At 43.6% G+C, this 11,092-nt stretch overlaps 1 protein-coding gene across 2 annotated transcripts in view; it reads left to right on the plus strand.

The window, feature by feature from the left end:
• The window catches only part of LOC138642238 (cytochrome P450 2C20-like), a 126,825-nt gene extending 116,139 nt beyond the window's left edge, over positions 1-10,686 (plus strand). Inside the window, exon 9 of one of the 2 annotated variants that reach the window (XM_069730290.1) lies at positions 8,109-10,686. In XM_069730290.1, the coding sequence (XP_069586391.1) occupies positions 8,109-8,121 (13 nt within the window). In that variant the 3' untranslated portion in view covers positions 8,122-10,686. The remainder of the gene's footprint in view (positions 1-8,108) is intronic. The other variant, XM_069730289.1, reaches the window with a different exon arrangement.
• Positions 10,687-11,092: the final 406 nt, after the last annotated feature.

The following is an 11,092-nucleotide window of genomic DNA, read 5'->3' on the forward strand; positions in this document are numbered from 1 at the left end:
GAGCTGAGGCGCCTCTTTCCCTGCCTGTCAGACGCTGATCTGATGCTCTGCAGTGCAGAAGCAGTGCCCTTGCTCATGGAAGGAGCTTTGAATTCAAAATCTCACGATACATGGCCCCATTCATTCTTTCATGTACACGGATCAGTCATTCTGGTCCCTTTGCATTGAAACAGCCCAAAGCATGATGTTGCCACCCCCATGCTTCACAGTAGGTATGGTGTTCCTTGGATGCAACTTAGCATTCCGTCTATTCCAAACACATCAAATTTTGTTTCTACCAAACAGTTCTACTTTGGTTTCATCAGATCATATGACATTTTCTCAATACTCTTCTGGATAATCCAAATGCTCTCTAGCAAACTTCAGACGGGCCCGGACATGTACTGGCTTAAGCAGGGGGACACGTATGGCACTGCAGGATCTGAGTCCCTTGCGGCGTAGTGTGTTCCTGATGGTAGCCTTTGTTACAGTGGTCACAGCTCTATGCAGGTCATTCACTAGGTCCTACCGTGTGGTTCTGGGATTTTTGCTCACCATTCCTGTGATCATATTGACTCCATGGGGTGAGATCTTGCATGGAGCCCCAGATCGTGGGAGGTTATCAGTGGTCTTGTATGTCTTCCATTTTCTTATTATTATTCCCACAGTTGATTTCATCACACCAAGCTGCTTGCCTATTGCAGATTCAGTCTTCCCAGCCTGGTGCAGGGCTACAATTTTATTTCTGGTGTTTGCAGCGCCCCAGAGACCTGGTCGTTGCAGTATGGCCCCAAGGCCAGTAGCGATACGTCCGATGGCACTAAGGAGTTCTCCTGACCAGGTATCACCAGAACACATTACACTTCACACTCCGGCCACTAGGGGGAGAAAAAGGCTTTATTTATTGGGCCACTCCTCACACTGGTAAAACTAGGGGCTGGGGAGGAAGTTAGTCAGAAGCTGACTGGGTTGGAACCAGGCAACATCCCGTGGCAGGGGGTGTTGCGGGGAGAAGACACAGGGGGGTCCCTGTCAGGCGTGGGAACCTGGCAGGCGCCTAGCGAACAGAACAGAAAGGAACGGAACCGCGCCTGCACACCTTGCGGCGGTATCCTAAGAAAGAGACAAGAGGGGAAGAATATTGTGGAACAGTGTAAACGAGATCAGCACAAAGGAGAGCCAGTAAGAGTCGTGCCGAGAGAGGAAGGCAACATCTTACTGAGGTGCGTAGTCGGTGGCCGGATCACCGTAGGAGTAACTGACTTCAGGCCTTACTTCAAATTCCGCTGGACAGTTGATCATAGGTTGGCTGTCTACCTTTTACACCTACGAAGACATAGGGGGCAACATTGGGAGAGGGGCGTCTCTAGGGTCCCGGAAGACCTCCAAGCCTTCCTGTCAAACGGGTGGCGTCCTAGCCATACTATATCTGGGGGACGTTAGAAACTAGCAACATCTGGAACCAAAGAACGAGAGAGAGAGAGAAAGCTGTAGAGAATGAACGAACTAGAACAGCAGTTGTGAGGACTATTCCGAATGCTCAGCAGGGTAGGACTACAACACACAGGCGCTATTGGTAGGCAACGATTTCCATCTGCGAGGGAAACTCTGGATGTGCCCATCGGACCGGCCGGTCTCTGATAGCCCGGTACAACGTGCTCTGGACTGAGTGTACTGAAGCCTTCAGTAAAAGGTAAAGAGACTGCAACCCTGTGTCCTCGTTATTGCCTGCACCTCACACCATCTCCATCCACACTACTGGGAAGCCCTGGGGATTTATTTCACCTGTGGGAAGGTATACCATCCGGCTGCTATTCCATCACCCCAGTGGACCCCACAGCAGCGTCGGTCACCCTGACCGAACACCACAGGTGGCGTCACGAACCCCTGACAGACTGCAATACTACTTTCATTGGACGCCTCTTAGCAGGGTCGCGGACCGGGTCTAGCCACCGTGACAGCCTCAGAACCGAACCAGAGAGGCCCGGTACCGAAACGTGTGGCCCTGTGTCTGGGGGCGCTCCATGTTCATTTACAGCTCTTTGGTCTTCACCATAGTCGAGTTTGAAGTGTGACTGTTTGAGGTTGTGGACAGGTGTCTTTTATACTGATAACAAGTTCAAACAGGTGCTATTACTACAGGTCTCTTAAAGAAGAAGTTACAGGTCTGTTAGAGCCAGAAATCTTGCCTGTTTTTACGTGACAAAATACCGTATATACTCGAGTATAAGCTGACCCGAGTATAAGCCGACCCCCCTAATTTTGCGACAAAAAACTGGGAAAGCTTATTGACTCGAGTATAAGCCTAGGGTGGAAAATGCAGCAGCTACCGGTTAATGTCAAAAATAAAAATAGATACCAATAAAAGTAAAATTAATAGAGACATCAGTAGGTTAAGTGTTTTTGAATATCCATATTGAATCAGGAGCCCCATATAATGCTCCATACAGTTCATGATGGGCCCATAAGATGCTCTATATAAAAATGTGCCACATATAATGCTCCATACAGTTCATTATTGCCCCATAGATGCTCCATATAAAGCTGTGCCCCATATACAATGCTCTGCACCGTTCATTATTGCCCCATAGCTGTGCCATATAGTGCTCTGCACCGTTGATTATTGCCCCATAGCTGTGCCATATAGTGCTCTGCACCGTTCATTATTGCCCTATAGCTGTGCCATATAGTGCTCTGCACCGTTCATTATTGTCCCATAGCTGTGCCATATAGTGCTCTGCACCGTTCATTATTGCCCCATAGCTGTGCCATATAGTGCTCTGCACCGTTGATTATTGTCCCATAGCTGTGCCATATAGTGCTCTGCACCGTTCATTATTGCCCCATAGCTGTGCCATATAGTGCTCTGCACCGTTCATTTTTGCCCCATAGCTGTGCCATATAGTGCTCTGCACCGTTCATTTTTGTCCCATAGCTGTGCCATATAGTGCTCTGCACCGTTCATTTTTGTCCCATAGCTGTACCATATAGTGCTCTGCACTGTTCATTATTGCCCCATTAATGTACCATAGAAAGCTGTGCCATTGCTGCTGCTGCAATAAAAAAAAAATGCCATACTCACCTCTCTTGCTTGCAGCTCCTCAGCGTCCCGTCCCGGCGTCTCTCCGCACTGACTGATCAGGCAGAGGGCGGCGCGCACGCTATATGCGTCATCGCACCCTCTGACCTGCACAGGCAGAGCGGAGAGATGCCGGGAAGATGGAGCGGCGCGGGGAAGATGGAGCGACACCCGGCGTGTGGAACGTGGACAGGTGAATATGTAATACTTACCTGCTCCCGGCATCCCGCTCCTTCTCCCGGACAGCTGGTCTTCGGTGCCGCAGCCTCTTCCTCTATCAGCGGTCACCGTTAACGCTGATTAGAGAAATGAATATGCGGCTCCTCCCCTATGGGAGTGGAGTCCATATTCATTTTACTAATGAGCGGTCCCACGTGACCGCTGAAGAGGGGAAGAGCTGCAGCACCCGAAGACCGTGGGACTGCAGGGGGAGCGCCAGGATCGCCGGGACTAGGTAAGTATGCCTCAGCGCCCTCTCCCCCTCACCCGCTGACCCTGCCACCCACCGTGACTCGAGTATAAGCCGAGAGGGGCACTTTCAGCCCAAAAATTTGGGCTGAAAATCTCAGCTTATACTCAAGTATATACGGTTCTTATTTTCTACCATAATTTGCTAAATAAATCTTGCCAAATCAGACAAGGTGATTTTCTGGATTTGTTTTCTCATTTTGACTCCCAAAGTTGTGGTCTACCTATGATGTCAATTACAGGCCTCTCTCATCTTTTTAAGTTGGAGAACTTGCACAATTGGTGGCTGACTAAATACTTTTTTTCCTCACTGTATATATAAATAGTACACATATTTGGTATCACCACGTCCGGCGCAAACCCACTGTATGAAATTGTCCCACTAGTTAACCCCTTCAGTGAACACCATAAAAAAATTAAAAAAAATGCCCAAACTATTCTTTATCATATTGATGAACAAAAAGTGCAATAAAACACGATCAAAAAGACAAATGTAAATAACAAAGTTATAGGTCTCATAACAAAGCGATGCAAAAATAGTTATTTTATCTATAAAATAGTTTTATTGTGTAAAAGTGCCAAAACAACAATATAAATTGGGTATTGCTGTAATTGTACTGACCCGAAGAATAAAGCTGCCTTATCAATTTTACCACACGCGGAAAAGTATTTAAGAAAAAAATGAAAAACAATTCCTGAATTGCTGATTTTTATTAATTCTACCTCCCAAAAATTGGAATAGAAAACGATCAAAAAATGTCTTGTGCCCGAAAATGGCACCAATAAAAACATCAACTCATCTCGCAAACAACAAGCAGTCACATGACTCTGTCGGCCAAAATATGGAAAAATTATAGCTCTCAAAATATGGGGATGCAAAAACTAGTTTTTGCAATAAAAAGCGCCTTTTAGTGTGACCGCAGCAACCATACAAACCCCATATAAATCTGGTATCGCTGTAATGGCACCGACATGGAGTAAAGTCGACATATTAGTTATACTGTACACGGAACTGCGTAAAAAAATAAATAATACTAATTCTTCACTTGCTATTGATTTTTTCCATTCTGCCTTCCAAAGATCGCAGTAAGGCACGGCTCACATTTATCCTTCACTCTACGTTGAGTGCTTACACCATGGTTTCCATGTATATCTCAGAAATCCTGATCTGTTTAATTTTGCCGGCATAGAGATCATGAAATACCCCCCCACAGGGAAGCGATCAAAATAAACTTTTATTACAAAAAGAAGCTAGATGGATTTTGAATACTAATGCCCAGGGGTCAATTGGTTTAAACGATAGGCTTGATATGTCGGTCTTATTATAATGAAGCATATGTTCATAATAAATTTGAAAGGTTGAAGTATTAATTAAATAGACCATTTGAGGAATAATATTAATATTTATATATATATATATATATATATATATATATATATAAATGAGGAAAATTATAGTAACCTTTAGAGATGTATGTCTGCATTTGGATTATTTATTAATATGTCACATTCACTAATATTTCACTAATTTGTTTGAATTTGTAAGATTTATATATTTGGTCATGTGTATACACGTCGGATATCCTTTAAAAGGAAATGACGTGAAGTGAGTGCTTACACCGTGTTTTCCATGTATATCTCAGAAATACGTGATTCAGATGGAACCCCTGGCGGAAGATTCCCTATAATGAGGCAGATGGAGGCACTGTGGAAGCCATAGGACCTGTGATCCAGTGGTATCCGTCTTTTTAGGATTGCATAAAAGTGCACTTGACGACAGTTTTGTGCACTTCAGCAAAGGACAACACTGAACAGAGGTCAGATGAAGTCCAGAGTAACTCTGCTGCCTCATTATAGTGAATGGATCCCTCAGGGTTTCATTTGAATCATGTCACTTGGAGATTTAGATGGAAACCCCAAGGAAAGTGCTCAGCATAGATCTCCACATAAATGTGATCTTAAAAGTTATGTAAAATGTTTGCAATAAAAGCTTATACTCAATCCACAAAAAAGCAAGTCCCCACTCAGGTTTGTCATCTGTTAACGGAAATGCCGGGCTTCCACGTTACTGGTAGCACAAAGGCTCTGGAAAAGAGAAATGGCTCCTCACCCCCCTAAAAGAAATCCAGCAAATTCTGCACTCCCAAATCCAAATGCCCCCCTCCTTTCTGAGCCCTAGTGTGCCTAAATCACATTTAGCACCCATGTTTGGCATTTCTAAAGTGATCAGAGCCCGCCAAATTTTCAGGTGCGTGTCTCCAGAAGCATGAGAGGGACATAACATACTTGTCACTATAACGTACTGGTCACTACAATGGCAATTTGCAATTTTCAATCAGCAACATCCACTACTGCTTGTTTCTGGAAAACACCCATGGAGTTAAAATCGTCACTACACCTGTAGATAAATTCCCAAAGGCGTATAATTTCTAAAATTGGATCACTTGAGTGGGTATTCTGTTTTTCTAGCACTTAGGGGCCCTGTATATGAAGTCTGCAAACTATTCTAGGAATAATTGCGATCCAGGAGGCAATAGCGCTCCGTTCCTTCCGAGTCTCACTGTGTGGCAAAAGCTGTACTATACAGGCACATATGGGGTATTTCTACCTTCTGCAGAAATTGTGGTACACATTTTGGTGTAATTTTTACTCATTTCCCAGTATAAAAATGTAAAACTTGGGGCTAACACAATCTTGGTGGTAAAAATGTAAATTATTTCTTCTTCACCACCCAATGGTATAAAATTCTGTCACACACCCGTGGTGTCAATATGATCACTGCACACCTAGATGATTTCATTGAGAGGTTTAGTTTGTAAAATGGGGTCACTTATGGGGGTTCTGCTGTTCTGGCACCACAGAGGCTCTGCCAATGTGACATGGCACCCTCCAACCAGTACTGTAATATGACGCTCTTTCCCTACTGAGCTTTGCACTGAGCCTCAAAAGTAGTTTTTTACAACATATGGGGTATTAGTGAACTAAGGATAAATTGCACAACAAATTTTGGGGTCCATTTTCTCCTGTTACCCTTGTGAAGATACAATATTTGGAGCTAAAAAATACTTTTGTGGGAAAAATTAGATTTTTTTTATTTTTAACGCTCAACGTTATCAACTTCTTTGAAGCACCTAGGGGTTCAAGGTGCTCAATTCACATCTAGATAAGTTCCTTGAGTTTACAACATGGTGTCACTTGTAGGGGGTTTCTAAACACGACATGGCATCCACTAATCCAGCAAATTTTACATTCAAAAAGTCAAATGGTGCTTCTTCCCGTCCTGAGTGCCCCAACAGTAGTTTTACCCCTCATATGATATCGGCAATGCATGCCCAGGAGAAATTGCTCAACAAATTGTATGGTGAAATTTCTCCTGTTACCCTTATAAAAATGCAAAGTTGGAAGCAAAAAAAATTTTTGTGGGAAAAATGTGATTTTTATTTTATTATCACGGCTCAACGTTACAAACATCTGTGAAGCACCTGAGAGTTCAAGGTGCCCAATACACATCTAGATAAGTTCCCTGAGGGGTCTGGTTTCCAAAATGGTGTTACTTGTTGGGGGTTTCCACTGCTTAGGCACATCAGGGGCTCTCGTTGCTCGGGTTTTCCCGAGCACATTCGGGTGACCTCCGAGTATTTATGACTGCTCGGAGATTTGGTTTTCATCACGGCAGCTGAATGATTTACAGCTATTAGCCTGCTTGATTACATGTGCGGATTCCCTAGCAACCAGGCAATCCCCACATGTACTCAGCCTGGCTAGTAGCTGTAAATCATTCAGCTGCCGCGATGAAAACTAAATCTCTGAGCAGTCATAAATACTCGGAGGTCACCCGAGTGTGCTCGGGAAAACCTGAGCAATGAGTATACTCGCTCATCACTAATGGCGATGTTACAGTATATGTAAGATATACTGAAAGCTAGGTGCATGTTCGCATTGTGAACCTAAAAAAAAATAAATAAAAAAACCAGTACACAGGCAAAGATGCTTACCTGTCCAAGGCCTCCAAACAATTACACTAACCAAAGAGCAGCGGACCCAAGTTAAGATGGTGGATGACAGATGCACAGGTGCAATAATACCGATAATGCAGCCAGCCTACAATCAGGATTTGGCCGCCTGGCACACCTATGCAAAATAATCTGTATGTGGCATATTCACACAGAAATTCAGAGCATATGGCTCAAGCCCTACTAGTGACGCCATAAAGCGGGCCAGCCATTGCTATAATGCATCCTGCCACAGTTTACAGAGCCATCTAGTGCCCGGCTGCACCCTGAAACAATGACGTGCCCAAAAACATAACAATGTATGTAAGGTATTGGTTGGTATTATGGCCATAATATTTAAGCTGGCAACCCACGCCAAGGGTCCTTACGTATTGCCAGTCCTACTCTAAAAAAAAAACACCATAAGAGGAAAAAACCTCCACTATTCTTGACAAAAAAAAATACATTTTTTGTCAAGAATAGTGGAGGTTTTTTTCCTCTTATGGTGTTTTTTTTCGCATTGTGAACCTAGCCTCAGCAAAGTTTTTCAAGTTCAATAGCAGTTAACCTTTTGTTTCATTTATTGACAGCAATATTTTCTAACCAAACGATTAAGGGAAAATCATGGCGGTCGTGATTCATCGAAGATATGTGGTCTGGACTGGTGATCCTGTTCTCACTGTATCATTATGTCCACTAACTTGAAGAACATCTGCTGAAGGAAGGTCTCTAATGTGGAAGCGTATATTCTTGATTTCTCATGCATCACTGGGCATGAATTTTTTTTAACTTCTTTTGTCAGCATCAAGAAACTGTACAAATAGCATTGAATGCATATGAACAAATTCCAAGAGTCGGGTGTGTTCTGTCCAGCAATATAATTGCTCTCTAAAAAGTTTAGTTATTTTTTTGGGTCTCAGTTATCACAGACAATGCTTTTTCTGTTTGTATTAATCCTTCCTATATTTTTATATTGTAAGATACAGTCATGGCCAAAAGTATTGACACCCTTGCAATTCTGTCAGATAATACTCATTTTCTTCCTGAAAATGATTGCAAACACAAATTATTTGGTATTATTATCTTCATTTAATTTGTCTTAAATGAAAAAACACAAAAGAGAATGAAGCAAAAAGCAAAACATTGATAATTTCACACAAAACTCCAAAAATGGGCCAGACAAAAGTATTGGCACCCTCAGCCTAATACTTGGTTGCACAACCTTTAGCCAAAATAACTGCGACCAGCCGCTTCCGGTAACCATCAATGAGTTTCTTACAATGCTCTGCTGGAATTTTAGATCATTCTTCTTTGGCAAACTGCTCCAGGTCCCTGATATTTGAAGGGTGCCTTCTCACAACTGCCATTTTTAGATCTCTCCACAGGTGTTCTATGGGATTCAGGTCTGGACTCATTGCTGGCCACCTTAGAAGTCTCCAGTGCCTTCTCTCAAACCATTTTCTAGTGCTTTTTGAAGTGTGTTTTGGGTCATTGTCCTGCTGGAAGACCCATGACCTCTTAGGGAGACCCAGCTTTCTTACACTGGGCCCTACATTATGCTGCAACATTGGTTGGTAGTCTTCAGACTTCATAATGCCATGCACACAGTCAAGCAGTCCAGTGCCAGAGGCAGCAAAGCAACCCCAAAACATCAGGGAACCTCTGCCATGTTTGACTCTAGGGACCATGTTCTTTTCTTTGAATGCCTCTTTTTTTCTCCTGTAAACTCTATGTTGATGCCTTTGCCCAAAAAGCTCTACTTTTGTTTCATCTGACCAGAGAACATTCTTCCAAAACGTTTTAGGCTTTTTCAGGTAAGTTTTGGCAAACTCCAGCCTGGCTTTTTTATGTCTCGGGGTAAGAAGTGGGGTCTTCCTGGGTCTCCTACCATACAGTCCCTTTTCATTCAGATGCCGACCAATAGTATGGGTTGATACTGTTGTACCCTCAGACTGCAGGGCAGCTTGAACTTGTGTGGATGTTAGTCAAGGCTCTTTATCCAACATCCGCACAATCTTGCGTTAAAATCTCTTGTCAATTTTTCTTTTCCGTCCACATCTAGGGAGGTTAGCCACAGTGCCATGGGTTTTAAACTTCTTGATGACACTGCGCATGGTAGACACAGGAACATTCAGGTCTTTGGAGATGGACTTGTAGCCTTGAGATTGCTCATGCTTCCTCACAATTTGGTTTCTCAAGTCCTCAGACAGTTCTTTGGTCTTCTTTCTTTTCCCCATGCTCAATGTGGTACACACAAGGACACAGGACAGAGGTTGAGTCAACTTTAATCCATGTCAACTGGCTGCAAGTGTGATTTAGTTATTGCCAACACCTGTTAGGTGCCACAGGTAAGTTACAGGTGCTGTTAATTACACAAATTAGAGAAGCATCACATGATTTTTCGAACAGTGCCAATACTTTTGTCCACCCCCTTTTTTTATTTTTGGTGTGGAATTATATCCAATTTGGCTTTAGGACAATTCTTTTTGTGTTTTTTCATTTAAGACAAATTAAAGGAAGATAATAATACCAAATAATTTGTGTTTGCAATCATTTTCAGGAAGAAAATTAGTATTATCTGACAGAATTGCAGGGGTGTCCATACTTTTGGCCATGACTGTAACATCTCCATCTGCTGGCGGTTTTGATGTATACATTTTAGTTAAGTTTGCAATGTATTATGGGAAGTTCCTAGGGCACTGTGGGATTGCTCCTGTTCCATTGTGGTCTTATTATTATGACACTGTGAAGGGAACAGCAGCCATTGTTCCTGTATGAGAAACCAGATCACTGTTTTTTGTGCATGCTCCTTGTAAGCAGCCGGCTCTAAGCATAGTTGGTGAGTCACTATCTATGCTACATGTAAAGAAGCTGCGGAGACACCATCACGTGTTTCTCGACGCAAGCAGTGAATAGCCAGGCCTTTTCCCGGGAAGGAACAACCACGGGAAGGGCAGCATCCTATGAAGGAAAGCCACCTATGCCAAGCATGGTATCCATCCACAGACAGCTGTTTCGGGGTTTTTGCCCCTCATCAGTGTGGAGTAGGAATCTGGCTATTAGGAGCAGTGCCTAGTAAAAAGGCTATAAAGGCACAGATGATTGGCCTCGGGGAGACCAAAACATCCAACACCGCGGAGACACCATCACGTGTTTCTCAACGCAGTGATTCCAGAACACTGCCCCCATCCCTTATGGGAAATATGCAGATGCATGTAAAGAAGCTGCGGAGACACCATCACGTGTTTCTCGACGCAAGCAGTGAATAGCCAGGCCTTTCCCCGGGAAGGAACAACCACGGGAAGGGCAGCATCCTATGAAGGAAAGCCACCTATGCCAAGCATGGTATCCATCCACAGACAGCTGTTTCGGGGTTTTTGCCCCTCATCAGTGTGGAGTAGGAATCTGGCTATTAGGAGCAGTGCCTAGTAAAAAGGCTATAAAGGCACAGATGATTGGCCTCGGGGAGACCAAAACATCCAACACCGCGGAGACACCATCACGTGTTTCTCAACGCAGTGATTCCAGAACACTGCCCCCATCCCTTATTGGAAATATGCAGATGCATGTAAAG

Source organism: Ranitomeya imitator, chromosome 6 (assembly GCF_032444005.1).
Source record: "Ranitomeya imitator isolate aRanImi1 chromosome 6, aRanImi1.pri, whole genome shotgun sequence".
In the NCBI taxonomy this organism is placed as follows: domain Eukaryota; kingdom Metazoa; phylum Chordata; class Amphibia; order Anura; family Dendrobatidae; genus Ranitomeya; species Ranitomeya imitator.